General features: G+C 37.4%; 1 protein-coding gene across 6 annotated transcripts in view; it reads right to left on the reverse strand.

Annotated features, from left to right (window-relative positions):
- AMBRA1 (autophagy and beclin 1 regulator 1) overlaps positions 1–25,580 on the reverse strand; it is a 166,454-nt gene that overhangs the window by 40,739 nt on the left and 100,135 nt on the right. For all 6 annotated transcript variants that reach the window (XM_026671243.2, XM_026671240.2, XM_026671241.2 and 3 more), the window contains 3 exons: positions 23,642–23,752; positions 13,564–13,752; positions 13,036–13,190 (listed from right to left, as the gene is read on the reverse strand). In XM_026671243.2, the coding sequence (XP_026527028.1) occupies positions 13,036–13,190; positions 13,564–13,752; positions 23,642–23,752 (455 nt within the window). The remainder of the gene's footprint in view (positions 1–13,035; positions 13,191–13,563; positions 13,753–23,641; positions 23,753–25,580) is intronic.

Genomic DNA, 25,580 nt, shown 5'->3' on the forward strand with positions numbered 1-25,580 from the left:
TGTGAGAATCAAGATGGCATAAGTACATTTTAAAAAGATTTTTAAAAAGCAGCTTTATTGGAATAAAACAGAGAACAACTGTTCAGTGATGGGGTGTATTTGTTAAATTCCCACTATACAAATACTCCAAGTAGGAAAAAAGACCTGATTTAGGATATATCAATCCATACTTACAGTACGGATAACATTTCCTCTCCTATTCTATAGCAAATTTTCTGTCAAATATCACATCACCAAATGATATCCTAATTTCATCTCCTTGTCAATTTACTTTGTTAGATCAACAGTAATTGCAACATAAGCTGTCTTCTTGGTAGAGCTGACTTGTTCCTCACAAGAACACTGCTACAGGACACAGAGTTTACTCTTGTGCAGAATGCTCCTGAGTAAGGTCTTCTTTATTTTGTCCATCTTGCTATTATGATATTAACCCATCAAGAAAGACACAATGCTTTCCTATTGATTTTCTAAAACTAAAAATGACTTTCACTCCTTTTTTTCCAGGATCTGTTCTTATGTCTTTTGTTTATTTTTCTTCCAAATCTATTAGTTTGTTGTTGGAAGTCTAAATCCTCAAATACTGCTTTCTAAATTCAATCTTTTTAGGTAGTAAGTGCACACCTTGGGACTTGTGTTGCTTAACTGGCTATTAATTCAAAGCTTTTCTTTAGTCTTTAAGCCATCTAAGATACCATTGGCCTGTGGAAGACAAATAATAGTCTTAAATTTTCTATACAGTTCTGAAAAGTTTATTAGACAAACAAACAGTCTGTTGGTCTTGAGGGGGAAGGAGACAGATAGGAAAAATCAGATTGTTGCCTTTTCTTGGTATGCTTCAGGGCTCTCTACTCTCTTCATTTCTTTTAACACATAAAATCTCTTTCTCTCTCTTTGGAAGCTGCACTGGTTACTGATTGATTTACAGATAACCCATGCTGCTGGTTTTTATGGCTCCGTATCAAGTTATTGGGAGACCTATATTCATCTGGCCATCTGATCAGATCAAATATTGTCAACTCTTTTCAGGTCTTGTCTTTATACAATTGCACATATACTATGGAATTCCTTCCCCTGAGCTACTCTTTTTCTCCCTGGTTTCAGTAAAGCAGTCAAAACCTGGTTGTTCCATCAAGCTTAGGAGATGGTATCCTATGACTCAAAGTGAAGCACATGACATTGTATTTTCTGATTTATAAATGTTGATGTTAATCTTTGTTTATATTGCAGGGCTTTTATGAAGTTACAGCCCCATCAGATGGGAAAGACAATTAAGACATAACATTAGTACTCAAAGATTTTATTTCCTACCATATACAACTCTAACAGTACCCACACAAACTGTCATTTTATACTACATCTGAAAAATCCTTCTTGCCTTTTGGTTGATAAAGGTTGATAAAGACAAGTTAGCTATAGAACAGTAATTGCCCATTCAGGATCCAATCATTAGGATCCAATCATTCAAATTTGCCCATCACTTATGGATTCATTGTTGTTTGGATCTCTACATGTTTGGAATAAAAGCACATTAATTTTTGCACTGACCAAATATACGAGTAACTAGAAATTACAGGAATAGTTAACTTCTTTCCAATACTTGATTGACATTACTATTTCCTACTTCCAACTTATTCTGAAACGCGACAACAATATAAAGGCACAGTTCTTGGGGCCCTTTGAGAGCTAGGAATAATAGCGTCTCTCATTTTTTTTCCCCTCACAAAATATCTCCCCAATGTCTTTTAAAGTGTTTAAATCTTCTCCGCATATTCAATAGTTTCATAGACAGAAAAAACAATCCAGAACAGTCTTATTTTATATCTTTGCTATATTTCAGCTCATAAATGTATAAACTTAAGTCCATTCTCATCTGAACTGATTCCAAAGCAAAGGAGTAGTCAAACTAGTTCTTCATATTCTTGCTCTAAACCAGAATAACTGAAAATAATGTTGAAGCAGCAAAGATATTTAATACACTGAATCACAGAATGAATATGTAGTAAACCTCTACCACATGTATTATATATTGTGCTTGTGTACTGTTTTTAACAGTGCACAAAAGTTAAAACAGACTCTTCTTGATATTGGTATTAATGAGGACAAGATAAAGCCATTGTCGGAAACCTGTAAGAATTCCACATCAGATAGAGTTGAAGGAGAATTATAGATAATAAAGCAATAGGAAAAGCAAAACAAAACCTAGCAATTGGAAGATGGCTATAGGGATAGTGTAATGTAACAAAAAGAAGTGGATACAAAGGGAAAGAAATCGGGAATGGAACAACTACAATGATATGTATATGTGCTACATGATGTTAAAATTAGTGTTTTATCCACAGGTTTGATATTATGAGATTGTTTTTCACTGAGAATTCTTTAAAAAAAAAACTCTTAATAGGATTAAATTGATCAATAATATGGAATATTAAGTTGGCTGTCTTTTTTATTTTAAGAAATTGAAATTGAATATGAAAAAAATAATATTTTGTAAGAAGATGGGTGGTGGCCCTTCAAAAAGCTTTCTTATCCAGTTCCGATATACAGAACATTTTAAATTAGCTGAAGAAATATAAATGGTTTCTTGATTTTTCCTGGAGCTATACATCTTTTGATTTCACTATTTGCCAGTTCTTAAGCTGCAAAGCACCCTTCAGATCTGTTGATCTATAACTTCCATAATCTCTAACCAATATAGCTAATGATTGTACTCTCTGGAACCAATAACATTACTCTCCAATAATCTGAAATGTAGAGAAAATTGTTGTCATGTGTCACCAACCTAAACAGGAAGGCTAATGAACTGAAATTCTAGGTTTTTCAAAATAAGCATGAATCCCAGTGAAAGTTACATTGTGTAACTCTCAAAAAGCAATTATTAATTTTCTTCTAACTAGCTGATAGTTGACAGTCACTTAAAAGCATTTTCTACATAATTATCTGGTCTGTTCCTGAGAAGGGATATAAGATCGTTCTTAGAACACTTTGCCAGATTACTTAATGTGAGATTCAATAGTTGGCAGATAAGCGATGAATGACAATTTACAAATCAACCACTCAGAAATGACAATGCTTTTAGCTGCTTTCTAAGCCTACCTTTAGAATGTACTTAAGTAGCTATTAACATTGTCATGGAGATATTGTTTCAATTGATGGTTTGGGCTAAATAACGCAACACTGTTTTCTGTTTGAACTTTGCTTGATCTTACTGAAATTCAGGTTCAAAGTCCATCTCATTCAAAAAAATTAAAATAGAGACATCCCTCTCCTTCAAAAAGCGTTCGTGTAAGTCATACAAACCCGCATATATGTGGACACAACATAATATAGTTGCTGTACCTGTGTCTTCTCTGGGAGCTTTCAGGGAAAGTGGACTGTAGAACTATTTCTCTTAACACTTTCAAATGTACCTTCTTATAAATGCTGAACGCCAAGCCTTGGATAACTCCTAAAGCACTGTATAGAGTCATCTAAACAGCAATTAATTCAATTCCTAGAGGAGGATTTGAGTTCCACAGAACAACATCTAGCTATCAATAAGTCAGTCCATCAAGATAGGCCAGATAAGAAACAACACTATATAAATTATGAGTACTTTTATCAGAATAGCTATTGTAACAGAACCTTGCACATCGGAATGCTGTTTCCCTTACTCTCATCTTATCTTTATTGAACTGGGTAAGGGTATTCTTTGAGATAGATTCTTCTCAAGTTATTTTCTTGACCTGGACTCAAGCCCCTCTTATCTGACTGTTGACTTGATAGCAGCTCTTCTTCCAACACCGCAAGACCATTCCTTATTCCCTCCACACCCTATCTGAAGTCCCAATTAGGATGAAACAGTCATGTGGTGTTTCCTGGTAGTTAATGTAGTTCATTCAAAACAAGCTTTCAAAGTACAAGATTAATTTCTACATATCAGTCTAGCTATAACTTCATTTGTTGCATTTCTCTGGATGCACCATACCAGGCCTGGGCTTCAGATTTTGCCAATGCTGATCCAAATTAAGAGGATGACTCTACTGAGATGGGCTCTTGAAAACTGTATCTGAACCCTAGAATCATAGAATTGGAATGATCTATTGAAGATACACGGAAATCAATTCCAAGACATTGCAGAATAGAAAAATCCTAATTAAGATCTGATTGAAAACTGAGCAATATAATGAAGGAGAGCCCAGTCTTGATAACTGATTCCACTGCTGAGCTGCATTGTAAGGAAATATTTTTTGCCAGCGTTTAGTGACGTTATCTTTGTCTTAACATTTAACATTATCCCACAGTTGTTGCTTTCACAATGAGCTCTAAATCTACATTATTTTCAGTGAACAATGTGATGTCATTTTTAAATATTAATTTCTGAATTTGATTCCAGTTGCCATCCCATGGGAACAATATTGTATTTTCTCACACTATGATAAGCAATAGTTTTCCAAATTCAGTTTGGTCCTCAAAAATCCTCAGATGTTTTGGCAAACATGTGGATCTTAATATACTATGTTCTGACATGGTCTACATAATGACGGGTCTGTCTACTCTATTAAAGCAAAAGTAACCCCCTTTATTGTTCTCTTGCTGACTCCATTATCCATTTTATGTCAGCTATCTGAACTTGTGAGATCTATTTGGCTTACAACAGTTCATTTAGTGACTGTTCAAAGTTACAGAGGCACTGAAAAAAGTCACTTATGACCATTTTTCACACCTACAACCTTTGTAACAGCTCCACGATCATGTGATCAAAATTCAGATGCTTGGCAGCTGGTTCAAACTTATGACGATTGCTGTGTCCCAAGGTCATGTGATCACCTTTTGCAACATTTGACAAGCAAAACCAATGAGGAAACCTGATTCATTTAACAGACACATTAGTAACTTACCAACTACAGTGTTTCACTTAACAACTGTGGGAAGAAGGGTCATAAAATGGGGTACTCACCTAACAAATGTCTCACTTAGCAACAGAAATGTTGGGCTCAATTGTGGTCGTAAATCAAGGAATACCTGTTCAGAATCCTACTTAGCCATGTGCTGAATTATTTAGAATCTGCTTTTTTTTGTTCAGGATAAATATTAAACTACACTCAGCATTAGTTTCCCTTGCAGTTAAAAAAATTCCAACATATCTTGGTTGCTATTATCAAATGTTCATCTTCTCCTTCCGGTTTGAAGGGCTTCGGACTCTTTGACAGACAGAAATCCGCGATCGTGCGCAGTTTCTGTCTGGGCTCGCCACTGGAGCGCCTGAGCCGGCTGGTTTGGGGCTAAGCCACCCCGTAGAGGTGGTGAAGAGGGGGAAGACTGCCAGCAGGGTTGAGGAGAGAGGCATCTCTCCTCCTCAGCTGGCCATTTCCCGAAGGCGGTTGCAGTGGTCAGAAATGGTCACCACAAAGGAGAACTCGACTGGAAAAGTATGTGCAGGAGGAAGATAAGAAGTGAAAGTTTTGGCTGACCGGGTTAAATTGTAAAAGCAACAACTAAGGTACCCTGGAATTTAAACTTACAAAAAATAACATTACTCCCAAAGAAGAGTCGGAAGCAGCGAAGGAAAGTGAAAAGGGAAAGGTTTGGCTTTTTTTTCCTTCTGTCTCCTTCCCTATACTGACAACTAAGAGACTTAAATAAGAAATTGGAAAAATCCGCTTTGATATCAATAGGCAATTAAGCTGAAAATAAAACAAAATGCCAAAGGGATAATAAAGATTTCTGGACATTAAAAATTTTCTTTTTCATAAACAGGAAGGGAGAGAAAAAGAATAAGGGTAGGATCTGGAAGAGGGAGGAGACTGCCTGGAATTAAAAAGAATCCACAGTAAAACTTCAACAAGACTTCTAAAAGATACATTTTGCAACTAAATAGTAACCCCAGGAAGAGAAAGTGAAAAAAAAAGAGCAAAAAAGAAACAGCTTGTATGTATTTGGATTATTTGGTGATCTTTGGATTCTTGGTTATTATATTTGAATGACTAAAATCAATCAGGTGGTTGTTTAAAAATTTATACAATGGCACCACTTCTGGATGAATTGAAAATGAAGCTTAAAAAGTACAAAGAAGATGCACAAGAAGGGAAGGGTTCTTTTGGCTTTGTTTTTCAACTCTTATAAATGGAGATTTGGAACTATGAGAAACAACAAGAAAAGACTGCAAAACAAGAAGTCTGGGACAAAGAAGAAGCCATCTTTAATGAACAAGCAATTTTATGTGGGGAAGAAAAAGGAAAGGGGGGGAAAGAGAATGGAGAATTTAAGACTTAAAAAAACAACCAAAGAAAAGAAAAATAATTCGAAAAATAAGTATAATACTGGAAAGCAACAGAAAAGGGGAATACAGAAGAGAGAAAAAGAGGTAGAGAGACAAGGGGGTAAAAAGGGGACAGAGAAGAAGAGAGGGAAGAAGGAAAGGAAAAGAAGTTACAAAGGACTGGAGCAAGATATAGAGAAACAGGACCTATTTAGAGATAATGGGTGAAAATCTAACTGAAAAAGGGATTCTGTAAAGGTACATAAGATTGTATTGTTATATTAGTAATAGAAATAACTTTAGAAAATTGGAAACAACGTATGATTAAAATGAGGGATAAAATAGTTAGTGTAATTTAGTGAAAGGTTTGTGAATAAAATAAGTGAAATAAAATAAATGAGAAAATTGAATTAGGAAGGAACGGGAACATTTTAATTAGTTAATGTTTTATAAAATATAAGTGAAGAAGGGGGGGAATTAACTATGGAAAGCTTATAATTGTTCCCATAGAAGTATGATATTTAATTGAAAAGTAGTTAAAGATGTTAAGACTTTAATGAATATTAATATTAATGATAGAACTGAATTGGAATGGAATGTTGTTTTAATTATATTATACATTTATAATTTTTTCTTTTTTTAAGAATACAGTGTGTATTTTAAGAATGTACCAAGCAGAATCCGAATGGAAGTTATGTATTATATTGAATGTTACAACTTTAGGGAAAAGATATAAAGGCGTCATACTCCAATCAGTAACTACAGGAGAAATTTTGTTTAATGAGAAAAGATAATAGATAATTGAAACAGGACAGACAAAAAATATAAATACAATGATTTGAATTGAGATGAGATAATTAAAATAAAATTGAGAAAATTAAAAGAAAATTAAAAGAGGGGAGAAGCTATGCAGAAAATGTAAAATAGTAATAAGATATGGAATAGAATATAAAAATGAGCATGAACCTGAATTTGTGTCTGTACGAAGAAATGTAACCTGGGATTATACTACTTTCAAAAAAGATGTTTTATTTGTATTTTTTTTCTCTTTGTGAAAACTCAAATAAAATTTACAAACAAAAAAAAGAAAAGAAATTCCAATAGGATCATGTCTGGCAGAATCCGATTTTGAATTATGTTAGGATAATTAATGTCTGCCATCTGATGCCTCATTAGTGTTTAAAAATGTATCAGGTTGAAGGCAAAATGTGCTTCCAAAAATCTGTAATTTCTCCCGAAGCTCACAGTTTAAGCAAATTCTGGGGTGGAGAGGGATCTATTCAAACTGGATAATTATATCAGACCCCCTAACTGCATTTTTTTTGAAGGGAAGGGTACAGAAGTAATATATTGGAAAATTATTCTATATTTTTAAAAGAGTTGATAGGGGGGCGGGGCTATTTTTCCATTTTGTTGTTTATGAGATCTGGAAGACTGTAGCATTGGTTGGATGTTCAATTTCTTTTGTCTATATCCCTGATGGTTTCACATGAACTAACCATCTGTCTTCTACTGCAGGAGTCTCCAACCTTGGCAACTCTAAGACTTGTGGACTTCAACTCCCAGATTTTCCCAACTCCCAGATTTTCTACAACTATTTTTATTTCAGAAGGTTTTAAACTATAATGATAAAATATTCCTGTCCATCCCTAAAATTATAAAATATGTATCATTATAAAATACATCAAATAAGGAATAATCTTATCTACCAAATTGTATCTAGATTTAATTTCTAATGAAATATAATTAATTGGATGCTGGAATATTAGATCTAGCATTAAAGAATAATCACCAACAGGAATTCCTTGCCTGGCTGCTCCAAATGTTAAATGATGAAACAAACAGCTCTAAGGTGCTAATTTCTTTTCATTCCCAACAGTTTAGTCTAATAATAGAATAAAGAATGAATGAAATCTAGGAGAGTAACAGAAGATATTGGTATGTTCTCAGCAGTACTAAATTTATGGTGGGAACAATTGCTGTCAAAGTAATTGAAAACTTCAGAAGATTATGTAGAAAGGGCAGGCATGGTTTCTTGTTTTATTGGTCTTGTAGTTATAATTCTAGAATGTTTTCCAAAGTGTCCAGCCACTAGTCAGATTCCTCTTTGCCCACTTCACCTATACACCACTAAACTCTTGTGTCAGATACTTTGTAACCATCCTAGGACATGCTGTCAGGATTTAGTACTCCCAAGGGAATGGAATTTAGGGATTTTATTGCTACTTCAGCACCGCTGGCCTACTGCTGTTCGGCACCTGTGTTGTACTTATGTGATCCTCATTTTCAACATTCCCTGACAGATTCCCACAAGTCGATGGGGAGCCTGTAAAAAAACCCAGTATGACGGTTGCTGGAACTGGGTATGTCTAGTTTGATGAAAAGAACGACTAGGGATGACATGATAGCAGTGTTCCAATATCTCAGGGGCTGCCACAAAGAAGAGGGAGTCAAGCTATTCTCCAAAGCACCTGAGGGTAGGACAAGAAGCAATGGGTGGAAACTAATCAAGGAGAGAAGCAACTTAGAACTAAGAAGAAATTTCCTGAGAGAACAATTAATCAGTGGAACAACTTGTCTCCAGAAGTTGTGAATGCTCCAACACTGGAAGTTTTAAGAAGAGACTGGACTATTTTTCTGAAATGGTATAGGGTTTCCTGGCTAAGCAGGGGTTTGGACTAGAAGACCTCCAAGGTCCCTTCTGTTATTCTATTTTCTATATTTGAATGGCAGAAGTGGGGCTAGAGCTGAAGTCGAGGCCCAACCTTGGCACCACCACTGATAACCTAGATCAGGGATGTCAAACTCGTGGTGTCATATTGTTGTCACATGGCATATCACGACTTTTCCCCCTTTGCTAAAATGGGGGTGGTCGTGGCCACCGCATGACTTGTCTGGCTAGGAGTTTGACATCCCTGGTCTAGATGGTGGCAGATAGATTGGGGTAGGGGACTGAAGTGTCCCCATAGTCATAAGAGAAGGCACGCTGCCGAGCGATCGAGTTTAGATGACAGCAGGGGTGCTGTAACAATCGTAATTTCAGGCAGGAGTTGCAACTCCTTTAATTCAGTGCCATCACAATTTTGTATGGCCAGTGATTGGTCATTATGCAAGAACTACCTGTTTTGGTTTCAATTCAACCTGTCTCAGAAATGGACTAATAACAACCAAATTATACATTTGGTGTTGTTATGTAATTATTACGTTATTATTTTACATGTGTCCAAGCTTGTTTTATTTGTGTAAACTGCTTTTGTAATTATGTGATGTTTCTTCATACAACACATAGCACCCCAAGTTTGGACTATATTTTTTAAAAAGAAATGAACATACAAAGAATTGTTTCTCTTTCATGGAGGGGTGATCTGCCATCAGAGTTAAGTTAGACATTTCCCAAATTTTAACATGCTGAGCCCAGAATGTTTACTATTATTGGGTTAGGATCAGACCAAGAAACACTGCTCTTGTTTTCAAACACTTGTTTGCTTTCAATAACGTCAACATATACTAAAATCAGGTTAATATGTATCATTTTGACATTATTTTTGTACAATTAACAGGCTTTCTCAGAAGAAAAGTATTTTTCCCAGAAATATTTTATTCCTATCACCATCTTAAGTTTAAGCCCTAAAATCCAAACACTGAGCTTCTTCCCTGAGAAGTCTGCCTTTATTTCAATTCAAACAGTAATTGGAATTTATTTTCTTATTCTGCGCCATTTCCTTTTAAGTTCTGCATTCCCATAATTCTATATCATCTTATCTGTAGCTAGGAAAAGGCCAATCAATGAAAATTCAATGCAAACAAGTTTGAAGTAGCATTATTATATTTTGAATGGACAACCTGGATAACAATTTCTTGAACTGCAGATTACAATATTTGAAATAATTATTGTAAGTGATTAAATCCACAAATAAAGAAAAACCTGAGCACTTTCCTGTTTTTGAATGAAAATTTAGTGAGGTAGTTTTACTGAAGGGATAAAAGTATTTTTCTATATAAAGGGAATTCCATTAGAACAGAGGAAGCCTGGATAAAATCCCACAATCCCAACTGTTTTTCATCAAAGCTGCCTCCAATTCAACCCCAATTTATTCAAATGCTCTCCTAACTCTCCATAATACCCTTCCTCCTTCTGTATTTTTTACAATTTCTGCTTGACTGTTTTTTAATTTGCTTTCTCTCTAATTCTCTTTGTTTTTCTCAACTTTATTTTCCCACGTTTGCTGCCAACTGTAGCTCATTTTGAAAACTAAACATAGTACTGTTTTATCAGTAGATGGAGCTATGTCTGTTGAATTTCAGTTTTATCACTGTCAACTGACAAAAAATAAAGCTGTAAGGCTTTGTTTTAGTGCTGTTATTACAAAAATACCCAAGAACTTATAAAACAAAACAAAGTAACACTATAAAATATATCACAATATAATACATAACAAAATTAAAACAATAATTTTGAAAAGTTGCTACAGCCCTGCATACTTCAAAATAGTGTTTGAGGTAGTATGCAACAAGTAATGTTGTCATCAAGACAATAAAAGTAGTATATCCTAACTCGCTGCTATGAACTCCCTTTGTAGGCTTTTCACAATTCCAAAAGAAATCAACCATTCGTAAACAAGTTCATTTTTAAAAATATTGATAATTATTTAGTACTGAGGAGTAATAACACATAAATTATCATTTATTTTGCTAACAATTTTCATTCTGATTTAGTACACCATTATTCTTTCAGAAGCTATTTGATAAAATTCTCAAGGTCCAAAAAAGTATAGTATAAGTGCACAAATAAAATAAGAAACTTCATTCAGAAAAGTATTTAATAAGATTTGAGGTGATTTCCATTTAAATAAATTGCCTGCTTGAGCAAGAACTTTAACTTATATTTACAGCTTCCTTTATCTTTAAGTGTATAGATAGAAGAAGGATCAATTATACAAAAATATGATCTAAAGCAGGGTGGGCAAACTACGGCCCGCGGCCACATCCGGCCCGTTGGTCTGTCAATGCGGCCCGCCCCTGAAAAAAAAAATAAGCTGCCATTGGTCTGTCCAATCTAGCCCGCCCCTGAAAAAAAAATCGCTGGGCGTGGCGTAATTGCCCTGTGCCACGTGCCCCCAAAGCTGCAAAACAGTGCGGAGGCGATCTAGGGGTAGGAAAAGAAAAGAAATTTGCAAAGGCCTCGGCTGGGAGTTGAAATCACCTTGAGTGCGACCTCTCCGAAGGTGAGTCCCTGCCGATCCCCCTTTTTTTCCGGGGCTTCAGGCTTAAACTTTGCAAAGGCAAAGCTTGCAGGCTGGAGCATCTTCCCGAGGAGGCGGGAAGGGTTCCACCCGGCGGGCGGGGTGGGCTGCTTGGAGCCACCTAAAGCTAGGCCGCTGCTGGTGGAGCTTTGCCCTGCCTTGGTGCCCGTTCCCAGCTCGGCGGTCCTGCTCGGGCGGCACTTTAAAAAGCCTGCTCCCAGCACCGAGCAACTTCCAGCAACTTTCAGCTTCCTTTTAACTCGCGGGCGCTCGCGCCTGGCCCCAAGCTGCACGGTGGAGGGAAGCCCGGCGGGCGGCGGGCGGACTGCTTGGAGGAGGCTCCGGGCTTCCCCTCCACCAGGCACGGCGCCTGCGAGTTAAAAGGAAGCCGAAAGTTACTGGGAAGTTGCTTGGGTTTCCGGGGCTTCCAGGCTTAAACTTTGCAAAGGCAAAGTTTGCAGGCTGGAAGCGTCTTCCGCCGAGGAGCAGGAAGGGCTCTGCCCGGCGGGTGGGCGGGCTGCTTAAACTTTGCTCGGGCGGCACTTTAAAAGCCTGCTTCCAGCACCCGAGCAACTTCCCAGCAACTTTCGGCTTCCTTTTCCTCGCATGCGCTGCGCCTGGCCCCGAGCTGCGCGGCAGAGGGAAGCCGGTGCGCGGGCAGGCTGCTTGGAGGAGCGACCCGGCGGTGCTCCGGCAGCAGCAAGAGGCAGTTTCGCCCGGGCTCCGCTCAGGTGTCCGGCTGGGGCTGTCAGGAGTTGCTACACCGCCCGGCGCAGCTCCGTGCGGCTCCAGTCCCGCGTTGCCTTGGGAAGGAAAAGGCAAAACCAGGAGCCGCTGAGCCTGAGCCTCCGGTGCCGCTGCTCCCGTTGCAAAGCACCGCCGCGGTTCTTCCTTTTGCCTTTCCTTCCCGAGCAACGGGACTGGAGCGCGCAGGCGGTAGCAACTCCTGACTCAGAGGGCCTCCGAGGAGGAGCCCGAGGGAGGAAGGAAGGAGGAGAGGGGGGAAAGGGGGCGATTCCCAAAAATCTTGTGCTGACCCGGCCCGTCTGTCAAATTTTAAAAGTCAATGCGGCCCCCAAGCCAAAAGTTTGCCCACCCCTGATCTAAAGGGTTCATATTCTCTGATAAAAACTTTTTAATAAATGTTGGGTTTGAAGGCTAATAATACTTTGTGATTTAAATTTACCAGAGGAACACTGTTTTCTGAAGAAGCACTTCATTTCCAAACATTAACATCTAACATTAATATCAACCAATGTTAAATGAATAACTGACAAATGTTATTTTTAAATTAAACCAATTAATCCTGTTTGGACTGGATGTCTGCTCTTTATTTACCCCTATCTAACATAGACCCTACTGCCTCACTAATATAAAGAGACATATTTTTATTAAACAACATACTCCATTAAACATTCATCTGGTGGTAATATTTCATTCTTATACTATTTCTATCAATAATAATGTTCCCATAGTAATTCCTGCTACTTGTCTATTTATTCATCTGTTTCTAAATAAATATACTCAGGTAGTTAAACAGGTAATAACACTTACCCTCATTGAAGTTTCTCCTCCATGTGGTTGCTGAAGCCTGAAAACCTGAGCCACCATATGTTCTGTAGATGGGTGCAACAAGATGCGACGAGATGCCAATCCTACCATGACATACCTGCCCATTGGGGACAAGCTCACAGAAATGGCATTGGGACCTAGGCATAAAGCAAAGCATAATAAACATCATGAATGAATCCTTGCCTCTGATTCTCCTTCCTTTCTTTTCCATTTCCCTTATGTAGACTGCTATTAATCTTAAAAAAATACTTTGCTTATATCCTCTTTGTCAACTAATAGCAGTAGCCAAAGTTCAAGATCAAATTTAGTTCAGCAAATGCATCATAGGAATTACACGATATATATTCCTATTTCACCACTCTGTTGCTACCAAATCAATCTACAGCTGGGATTACTTTTCCCTTGCAATTATTACATTTATCAGTTTGATGTCAGGGCAAAAATGTACTTTCTAAGATACTGTTAAAGGTCTTGATAGCTTCCCCAAATCTTTGACACATAATCTCTTACCAAATCGCTTTGTGTACAGCATTTCACCCAAGTTGTGCGGTGCAAGGGAATAGACTGCGAGTATCCCCTCATCAGGAAATCCCCGCTGACTGCTAGGAATGAAAGCTGCTAAAAGCTGCCCATCTGCAGAAATATCACAGCTGGCATCATTGTATATCTTGCAGTTTTGAACAAGCACATTCACAGATACTGCACAGGGGGGAAAAAAGAGAAGAGTCTAGAATTTAATTCAGAACAGCAGCAAAATCTTGAATCATTTATATATTTTTCTAATCTAAAAGATTATTTGTTATCTATATAAATGTGTGAGCCAGTAACACAGAATTCAGCTGAATAAAACCTTTTCCCTTTAAGATGGCAATTGAATTTATTTATATATTCCCAGTTATTTTTTTTATTAATATATTATTTTAGCTTCAATATTTGTACTGTTAATTCTTTAAATTTCCAAGAAAAGAAGGAGTAGCTTAGAATTAAGATAACCTTTTCACTGTTACAACAATGCTTGGTATTAATGAATGGGAATATCCACCAGCTGACTGTAAATTCTAGAATATGAGCATCTTAAGATATCGGCAACAAATGCTATAGAAGTTAACAAACACTCATTTTGAAGTCTTGGGACTTTAACATAATAAATCATAGCTAGTAACAGAACATATTAATGAACATGGATCTTATATAGCAGTGGCCCCAACCTTTTGGGCACCAGGGACCGGTTTCATGGAGAAAGATTTTTTTGTGGACTGGAGGGGGCATGTTTTTGAATGCTGCCTGCATCTCATGGATGAGGCTTCATCTGTGTGGCCCGGTTGCTGGCATGCCACAGACCAGTGCCAGTCCGCAGACCGGGGGTTGGGGACCCCTGTTATATAGTATTAAAGTAGTTTTTCTCCCATCATAGTGAGAAGAGTTGGAGAAATTTCAATCTCCATACATGCTTTCTAGATACACATTATTTCTGTAAGAAAATCCCGGCACTCATATTTGTCCTTTTGTTATTTGGAACAAAGCCTAGTTGCTTTGAAAGCAATCTTAAACATTCAATTTCCTGTTAACAATCCAGATATCCCTCTTTTAAGTGCTGTCTACAAGTAGCTCTCTATCCAACTTACGGGACCTTGAGTTTTCATAACATGGCTCCACCATTCATTGATGAATTCATATGTCATGTTGATATTTAACCATGGTTATTGAGTAAACCATACTAGTCCAACTTATAAATAAAGCTGAATTATAGTTGGTGGGTTTAAATATTGTGCTAAGTCAATGACCTCAAAACAGGAGTTTACATCTGTGTACCTACCCACTGTTTTCTTAGCACCCTGTTTTTCCTTCTAACAGTCTTGCTTTATTTGGCTCCTTGAATTCCTAGTCAGAATTCTTTGTTTCCTGAAGTTTTCTTTTTCTTACTTCTTTCATGCTAATTATATAGAGGAACCTTTTTCTATGGCTGTTTGGTTTTCACTACTGCCTTTTCTATACCTTACTTCTGCTTTTCTTTTTCCCTCTATCTTTTCCTTAGCTACACTTTTTACAGCATAGATCAGTAGTCATATCTACTGGCGATGTCCTCTTTGTCAGCAATCTACTCTATTTTGCCCTTTAATTTCCACTTCCTAAAGAAATCCTATACAGATCTTGACTTATAAGTGGTCATTTAATGACCATTCAAACTTATGACAGACTTTTAAAAAGCTACTTAGGACCTGTCCTCAAAATTATGACTGCAGAACTTCCCTTGGCAGTTGTGATTCGAACCCAGTGACTCACTTCACGACTATTGTAAAAGCAGCTGTAAAATTGGGTCCAGTCATGTGGTGCCTCGACTTTCAACCACAACTTATGATAGAAATTCTTGACTCCTTGTGTTTGTAAGTGGACAACTATCTGTATCAGTTCAGTTTCCCTACTATGCGCTCACTACACCTACCAATCCTATATCAGTAGATGACTTTGTCTCAATGAAGCTGATTTCTCGTTGTACTCACAATCTATCTTCAAGCACTCTGTTCTGCTGATTTAATTTTTCCTAACATTCACTATCTTTGTTGTTACTTACATAACACTGTATTATAGACTTCAGTTTCAAGTTTACAGTGATCAGCGGTCTTAAAGTGCTTGTTTTAGCTAGATAAATTAAAATTGTGAATTATTTACCAGCAGTTCTACCTTACCAATAGTAATTGGGATCGGGAACTTCACTGCTAAGTAAGCTGGTCATAAGCATGATATTATATAACGCCATCCTACGACAGCAGGCCTGTCAATCCCAGTTGCAATCATAGGGCGATCCCACACAGTCACAGGATCCCAGAATCATGTGTTTTGTGACCTTCTATCCATTAACTTTGCTTATTGGAAACTGGCAGTAAAGGTTGCAATAGCGATCACATGATCCCGGGATGCTGCAATGTTGTAATTGTGGGCCAGTCGCCAAGCACATCACGATCACATGACTCCAAAGACATTGCAATGGCCACAAGTATGTGGACCCATTGTAAGTATCCCTTGTTCAGCACTATCATAACTTCAAATGGTCACTGAACAAGTGGATGTTAAATGGGGACTACTTGTATAATATCCACTAACATGAGCATTTCTGAGAATAAAGAGTTTTCAACAACAGGAAAAGTGCTGTAATAGCGCTATTCAGCTTTAATTCTCTTTTATCAAACATTTATGCATAATACTGAAGAAGTCCAGAACTGTCAATAAAAAATACACTTAGTACCTTGCATTCCTTAACTAACGCAGAAATTAACAATAGCAACAACACTAATTATTCTTAACAACTCACTTTTTAAATTGGTGGTTTATAGTTATGCACCTCATTCCCTGTTGAGCAGCATGCAAAAGGAGCATTTACAAAATCACTATTATTATTAAAATTTGACCTATGATAATATGGCGACAAGATGTCTGACTAGCTGTCAAATGATGGCTGCAGACTACTATTGATACATTTTTACCTCAAACATCCAATATAATGTATTTATAGCCACATGTAATATGATCCTTATCAGATCTATAATCTGGATAAGCAGACAATGCAGACAGCAAATATTATAACACTTTAGATCAAAGCCACATTAAATTTATGCACATTTGCTTAAATGCAATTTAAATGCAGTTACATTTAAATCCAGATTCTAGAACTATTAATGATCTTCCCACTATGCGTATTTTTTTTCAAATTACCTGAAAACCTTTCTAGAACCAATATCTTTTATTTATCTCATGCAAGTAAGCAGAAAGTATCTGTTCTGAATTAAGCCAGTAAGAAACTTTTCAGATGGAATCACGTGCTACCCCACCAAAACTTTAATACGCCTACACTTGTCTTGAACAGTTATCACTTTACCATATCAATGGTCTTTCCAAAGCTTTGTGCTATGGTTTCTATATTGCTAACCATCTGCACAGATTTTCTTGCTCAATTCATTTTCAACTAGTTCTGTCTGTTACATGTGTTTGCTACTAGCTTTTAGATATTATGCATATATATTCCAGGATTTGTTTCTCAGGAGAACAGACTGAACAAGATTAAAGCTAAGGCCAATCAGCTTGGAGGATCTGTTTACATTTATTCTGATTTAAATTAAAGAGAAAGAAATGCCCATGGGGGTTTCTTCAGAATCTAACTAGCTGATATGGAAACACTTGACTGGATAGTCCTTTGGAACAATCCACTTTAATGGGACTAGTCAAAAACTTCTTAAAAGCACAGAAATCTAGGGAGCAAGACTTCTGACTTTCAAGTCCAATGCTTGCTTGCTTCCCCTACCTTTTCTCTTCCCCCTAGCCTAAATTGACTGTTGGATGATTATGCAACATATCATTGGATCAAACAGAAGATTCAGTTAGTTCATTTTTCTACATCCCAAAATAGATATGTCAAAAAAGTCTATTAAAATTCAGTTCAGAAATATTCAATTCCAAAAATATTTAATTTAACCTTTGGAACGAATATCAGTTGATATCACTTTATGAAGCCCACTACAAAAGCCAATCTTACTGCCTTCTAGTTTCTATTCTACTGCCATACTCGATACTGTGAAAGCATTCTGGAAATCCAAATATTTAAGGAATTCTAAGCATTTCAGGGGTTTAGAAAGCAGTCTTTTTTGTTGCTGTTGTTTAAAAGAAAGCCTAGTTAATTAATTTATAAATGAAGGAGGGGGTGTCGCAGTGGTTAGAATGCAGTATTGCAGGCTAACTCTGCTCACATTGCCAGGAGTTTGATTCCTTTGATCCTGAGCGGCTCAAGGTTGACTCAGCCTTCCATCCTTCCGAGGTTGGTTAAATGAGGAGACAGATTGTTGAGGGCAATATGCTGATTTTGTAAACAGCTTAGAGAGTGCTGTAAAGCATGTTGAAGCGATATATAAATCTAAGTGCTATTGCTCTACTGTACTTGACTCCTAATCATGTATAGGCTGTCAAAGAAAGCAGAAAATCTATGGCATTTCCTCCATGAATGAATTAAGCTTTCAGAAATTTACAGGATCTGTAATCTCTGAGGATATGTTAAAGGGGAAAGATGAAGGTTTTGTATTACCCATCTCCTAGTTTATTACTTGACTCCAATATTAATTATGGTTTCTTTTACAAAAGTGTGCCCTAGTAATAAAAAATAAGATTATCCACAAATATCAAATGGTTATTTTTTAAGTAGAATTTTGTAATTATGTTTAAACAATTAAGATGATCAAATAACGTATATACATTTGGGAAGCAACATGTTAAACTCCCCAACTTGATTTAATAAATCAAATTATACACATAGTATGCATGATTTAGTTCTCATTAACACTTAAGTGACTAGGACATTCCTGAATACTTGCAAACAAGTCACATTTTAAAGTCAATTCTCAGTCATGATATGTATGTATGTATGTATGTATGTATGCATGCATGTATGTATGAATTGTCCTGTCTGGGAATAACATTGACAACTTTCAGGAACATGTAGAATATATTGAAGACAGTTTGATTCAATACCATGTTTCCCCGAAAATAAGACCGTCTTATATTTTTTTGCCACCAAAGAGGCACCAGGTCATATTTTCAGGGGATGTCATCCACTAACTAACCTCACTTGCGCCCCGGCCTCCTTTTTGCTGTCAGAGGTCTTTAGGAACTTCTTCTGTGGCCGGCAAGGCTTTCCTTGCAGCAGATAACAGAGCTCCGGATCAGTTATAGAGGTCTTCAGGAAAGCCTTGCCATCTGCCGAAGAAATGGGCCGGCAAGGCAGGTGTCGGGCCTGGCTACAACTGTCCAAAGGTAAGTAGTAGAGCAACTCCACCCTCCCATCGCCACCCTAGCTTAATTTTACCCGTCCACTCTGGAATGGGCGGGATCTTAATTACGGCTTATTTGAGGAGTAGGGCTTATACTGGGGGCACATGGAAAAATCAAGCTAGGACTTACTTTCAGGGTAAGTCGTATTTTCGGGGAAACAGAGTATTTAAAGCTAAAAGTCATACCATTTTAAAAGAAAGATCCTTAAACATTATTTTATTTATACTTTTTACATTAGGAGTCTTATAGTAGCTTCATTATTACAGGTTTCATCATAAGCTAGATAAAATGCCTTTTATCACACATTTCACTTATTTTCCAGGCACAGCAGAAAATATATTCTTTTTTCCTATGAAGGTCAGCAACATCTGATACAGAATTTGCAGTTTCCACTTTCAATAATTTTACTGTCAGTGTTTGCTGTCACCTATTAAAGTTGGAAGATCTAAATGTTTCTTACTTTTGAATTAAATTATTCTTGGTCAATAGCTTTTTAACGTAATTCCAGGTTACCTGGCTTTACTAACTTTTTAACTGAGAAATTTTTTTCCTGTTATTATGAGAGAAACAAATATGGCTTTCCAAAGTGAAAACTGTTTAAATTCTGGCTGTCAAGCTTTCTATTATCAAATCAGTATGAAAGAGCAGAAAGATGTTCTATGCAAGTTCAAACTGAAGCTGACTTTGTTATCTTCTTCCCAGAAGCAGCAGATTTTCTCAAATATTATACTGCTATGTTGATTCTAAAGGAAAAATAACTATTATTTCAGTTTAAGGCATTGCAAGGAACATCTCTCAATCCAGTAGAGTATTTTTTAGTGATGGTCCCCCTCTCTAAATTTGTGCAGTTAAATCTTATACAGTTACCAACGGAATACAATTTTATTAAGCTTTCCTGTAAGGATAAATGGATAGTTTGCTAAATCAAACTGGGTAGCCCACATATACCCTTGGTTCAATAATATAAATGTCAATTAAAAAGATACTCCTTTGGTCTTTTTAGCTGCCAGAGAAAGGGAGTGGAGGAAAACAAGGCATTCTTGAAATGCCTAGATATCAACTCGGCAGCCCAAAGTTGTCAGAGCATAAGAAGGTTATTGGAGAGCATGATAGAAGACTCTTGGAGACTGGTGTGTCCTATCAGAGAAGTCACATCCAGGGGGTGGGGGGAAAGACCAGGGTCAAGGGGGAAATGTATGATGTGATTTAGTACCGGCTGCATGCAGCAACGCACCAACATGGCAAGTTCTAATAAACCAATTTATGTTTTCTGAGATGCGACTAGAGACTTTTGCTTTGAATGAGGGGGATTTGTTGGAGCCCTGACAATAACACACACACTCTCTCTCTCTCTCTCTCTCTCTCTCTCTCTCTCTCTCTCTATATATATATATATATATATATATATATATATATATATATATATATATATATATATAAAACTATAACTATAACTATATAACTATAACTATATATATTTTTCTTAAGTTTTCACGGGTACTTACATGTATGTTATTCAGCGTTGTTCGGGTATTTTCCCACGTTATTATAGTTGTGCTTTTAAAGTTGTAGCAACGTTCGGCAGAATCTCAACTGCCATCATCAGGCTTCTGTATTGTGTTAGTCTGTGAGTCAAACTTTTACAGTGTTTTCAGTTTTAAATTTGGGGCTAGCCTACTGCTGTGCCAGAATGGTTTTTCTTCATCCTGATTGGTTGGGAGTCTTGGTCTGTGTTTATTGGTCTTGGAGTTTGCTGTGTTCTGCTTGATTGGTGTTTCTAATATCTTCTGTCTGTTTTGTGGCTTTTTTTGTCTTGATTGGCTGTCAACGTTGTGTTTCCTGTATTGGAGGCTTTTAGTGCGGCTTGGCTCAGAGTAAACGGATGGCTATCATTTATTAGGAAGCTAGGTTTCATCTGGGTACCTGGTTGGGGTGTGTTTGAGCTGGAGGTATCAGGGGGAGTCTGTTTGTGCCCAGGTGTTTGCCTGGCTTGTGGTGTGGAGATTTTTTTGTTTGAGAGTGCAGGCTTCCAGATAATCGACAGTCTGGTGGAGTCATCTCTTCTATTCATGCTTTCATGTCTTTTTTCAATCTCTATGGCTTCTCTGATAATTCTGTTGCTGGGGTTTTCTTTAGTGGCTAAGGTTTTGGTGCCATTGAAGTCTATGCTATGACCTGTGGCTTTCATGTGTTGGACTAGTGAGGAAGAATGGCACCAAAACTTAGCCACTATAAAAAACCACAAACAGATCCCCCTGATACCTCCAGCTCGAACACACCCCAACCAGGCACCCAGATGAAACCTAGCTTCCTAATAAATGATAGCCATCCGTTTACTCTGAGCCAAGCCGCACTAAAAGCCTCCAATACAGGAAACACAACGTTGACAGCCAATCAAGACAAAAAAAAGCCACAAAACAGACAGAAGATATTAGAAACACCAATCAAGCAGAACACAGCAAACTCCAAGACCAATAAACACAGACCAAGACTCCCAACCAATCAGGATGAAGAAAAAACCATTCTGGCACAGCAGTAGGCTAGCCCCAAATTTAAAACTGAAACCACTGTAAAAGTCTGACTCACAGCGAACACAATACAGAAGCCTGATGATGGCAGATGAGATTCTGCCAAAGCGTTGCTACAACTTTAAAAGCACAACTATAATGACGCGGGAAAATACCTGAACAACGCTGAATAACATACATGTAAGTACCAGCGAAAACTTAAGATATATATATCTATATATATTTGTTTTCTTAAGTTTTCGGGTACTTACATGTATGGTGTTGGCTTGGTTCGGGTATTTTCCCACGTCATTGTAGTTCTTTTAAAGTTGTAGCAACGTTTCAGCAGAATCTCATTTGCCATCATCAGGCTTCTGTATTGTGTCCGTCTGTGGGTCAGACTTTTACAGTGGTTTCAGATTTAAATTTGGGGCAGCCTATTGCTGTGCCAGAATGGTTTTTCTTCATCCTGATTGGTTGGGAGTCTTGGTCTGTGTTTATTGGTCTCGGAGTTTGCTGTGTTCTGCTTGATGGGTGTCTCTGATATCTTCTGTCTGTTTTTTGGCTCTTTTTGTATCTTGATTGGCTGGCAGCATTGTGTTACTTTAATGGAGGCCTTTAGTGCAGCTTGGCCGGGTAAATGGACGGCTATCATTAGTTAGGAAGCTGGGTTTCATCTGGGTGCCTGGTTGGGGTGTGTTTGAGCTGGAGGTATCAGGGGATCTGTTTGTGCCCAGGTGTTTGCCTGGCTATCATGCCCGACCACATACATTGGACAGACCAATAGAAGAATAAGTACCCGCCTGGATGAACACAAAAATGCAGTCAAAAAGCTGGAACACACTTCCTCACTAGTCCAACACATGGAAGCTACAGGTCATAGCATCAACTTCAATGGCACCAAACCCTGGCCACTATGGAAAACCCTAGCCACAGAGTCATCAGAGAAGCCATAGAGATTGAAAAAAGACCAGAAAGCATGAACAGAAGAGATGATTCCACCAGGCTGTCAATCATTTGGAAGCCTGCACTCACAAACAAAAAAATCTCCACACCACAAGCCAGGCAAACACCTGGGCACAAACAGATCCCCCTGATATCTCCAGCTCAAACACACCCCAACCAGGCACCCAGATGAAACCCAGCTTCCTAACTAATGATAGCCGTCCATTTACCGAAGCCAAGCTGCACTAAAGGCCTCCATTAAAGTAACACAATGCTGCCAGCCAATCAAGATACAAAAAGAGCCAAAAAACAGACAGAAGATATCAGAGACACCCATCAAGCAGAACACAGCAAACTCCGAGACCAATAAACACAGACCAAGACTCCCAACCAATCAGGATGAAGAAAAAACCATTCTGGCACAGCAATAGGCTGCCCCAAATTTAAATCTGAAACCACTGTAAAAGTCTGACCCACAGACGGACACAATACAGAAGCCTGATGATGGCAGATGAGATTCTGCTGAAACGTTGCTACAACTTTAAAAAGAACTACAATGACGTGGGAAAATACCGAACCAAGCCGAACACCATACATCTATATATATATATCTCCAAACAGTTCATTTACTCATTATATCTGCAAGTGATAATGAGAAATTGGATAAGGAGAATATTGTTATTTTCACTATCACTTCATTTGAACATTAGTGCATTTAGAATATCATTTCTAGCGTGCAACTCAATTAAAAAAAACAACAATTTGATCTTAGATCTTTTAATTTGCATTAACCTCCATATTCTTCCTCTTAGTTCTGTATCAGAGTTAGGTGACATACAGAGATTAATATATTGCCCAAATATTTTGGATGAATAGGTTGTTGTCATGGATAGATATGACAAACAATTCCGAATTCAGTTTGTGCTACATATGACAAAGAATTCCTAATTTATGAGGTTTGTGGATATTTTAATACCAATAATTGTAGAAGGGATGGCAGAACCTGGAGATGGAGCAAAAAAGGGGATTAAACTAGAGTCCCTACATAGCCACAAGAAAATTAAGTTCAACACCCCCTTGACTGCCACGGAGGTGCCAACTGTTAGTTGAGAAAATTCCTATAGGCTTTTAGCAATAAATCTGTTTAATTGAACTTTTATGTGTGGACCTGGTCTCTGTCTCTGTTACACATATAAATAAAAATCAGTTTCAACATATTTGTTATCTTTTGAGGAACAATAAGCTTCTCCTTCTGTGAACATCTCTACTTATTTTTAATTACAGAGGTTCTTCAGAGGTTAGTAGTTCTGTCTCCCACTTACCATTGCTTATTTCTGGTAAGTCGAATTTAGTGAAATCCCACCACTGGAGCCGGTATGTGGTGTTTGCAATATTGCTTGCCACAGCAGATTGTCCATCTCCAATTACAGCCCCTAGGAACAAAAAGAACAAAACAGTCAATGAAAATTTCAAATTCAAAGAAATTACACCCAAAACACACTAACTATGTCAAAACTCAGAAGTCAGTGCCCAATGACTAATTTTATTGGTTTGTACCCAAAAACTCATGAAATTGGAAGGAAAGAAAAAAAAGGCATATGAAACGATATCAAACTGTTTTAGATCAATAGAAGTTCTTTATTCAAAATGATTTTAATATATAAAGTTTTTATATTTTAAAATATCATACACCATTGTTTTGATAAACAATACCTTTAAGTAAATATGTCAATTTAGGATATTAATTAGAGTAAGAATAGTAACAAGCAGCAACACAAATGTTAAAACAATGAATCATCAGTGATATTCAAGGAACTATGGCACAGGTATATGAATAAAAAATGTGTAACAGATAGCACATATTAACCCTATTCAAAATAACCCTATTGGTGAAAGAGAAGGAATTTAGATGTTGAAAAAGAATCAATCAATCTACAACCATCGTCAACTCAAAGCAACAAAACTCACATCTCCGCCATCCACATTTGCAATTTTTGCAAAGAAAGCAGACTGCATCACTGCAAAAACATTTACTACATATATGAAAGCCACAAGGAGGAACTGAGACATTATAGCCCTAGTGCCTTAACCTCTGTTTAAAAAAGTACCTGAGCACACAGAGCAAAAGTTGAATAAAAATCAACATCAAGATGATGAAGTAATCCTGTCTAACCAAGCTGCTACATTCTTTTTAGCACAAATAGGCATGTGTATGGAGCTGACCCTGTTGATAGTATAGTATATATTTGGATTTTTGGCAAACATTTGACGAAAGTGTTCATCAAAGGTTCTTATGTAAGCTTAGCAATCATGGAATAAGATCTGTCATTTTATAAACTGCTAACTGGGAAAGGAAAAGGTAGGAATAATGGGCTTTTTTCACATGATCATGAGATACTGCAAATGCATGTAAGTGTGAAAAATGGTCAGGAGTCACTTTTTCAGTCCTGTTGTCAAACAGTCACTAAATGAATGGCTGTAAGTCAAGGATTACCTGTAATTGTAGTTATTAAGCTCCATCCGGTTGCATTTAATAAAATGTCACACCATGGTACATTACTCATATAAGTCAAGATTTCCTATGCATCATCAAATCAGAAGTATGTTATGGTAAAGCACATTTAGTGCAGATGGATTAGAAGTTAACATTTTATCTCATTTTAAATAGCTTGAGAAATTGAAGACCAGCACAGCACCATGTATTAGGTATCATTTTTATTCCCTACGTGCAAGAAAAATGACAAGAAAGTAAACTGATATATGTGGCAGCTTACTAAGCAATGGCTACATCAGTAAAGGGTTAGACATGCAAATCCAACTCTTCCAGGAACCAGTCCTAGAAATCGTTTGACCAAACTGTTTGAAAGACCTCTGCAGCTTCTATTGCCAGGAAGACTGAAAGGTGATGAAAGGCAGCTATTCAATAGCCTGGTGCTTGCCACAGCTGCAGGAGGGACATCACAACCTCTCTTCAAAGGTTTTTTTAGATTTCAACATGCTGAAGGGCAATTGAAATGCTGTAAACGTGGGTTTGATTGGCAACTTTCCTGCATCTGTCTATCACTGGATAATAGAACAGTGGGTGATGGCAGAAATGAAGATAATTTCTTTTTACAGCTCACCCCTTCTACCCTCCTCCAACCACCACCCCCTATCAATATATGACAGAAGAGTGGAGGGGTGAAAACAATCTTTCAACCAAAAATAGGGCGATATTTTCCCACCACTGGAAGTTACAGGATGTTTTCCTATAATTTAAAT

This window comes from Notechis scutatus, chromosome 1, assembly GCF_049901735.1.
Source record: "Notechis scutatus isolate UNSWTSFEM ecotype Mainland chromosome 1, rNotScu1.2, whole genome shotgun sequence".
NCBI classification, from domain to species: domain Eukaryota; kingdom Metazoa; phylum Chordata; class Lepidosauria; order Squamata; family Elapidae; genus Notechis; species Notechis scutatus.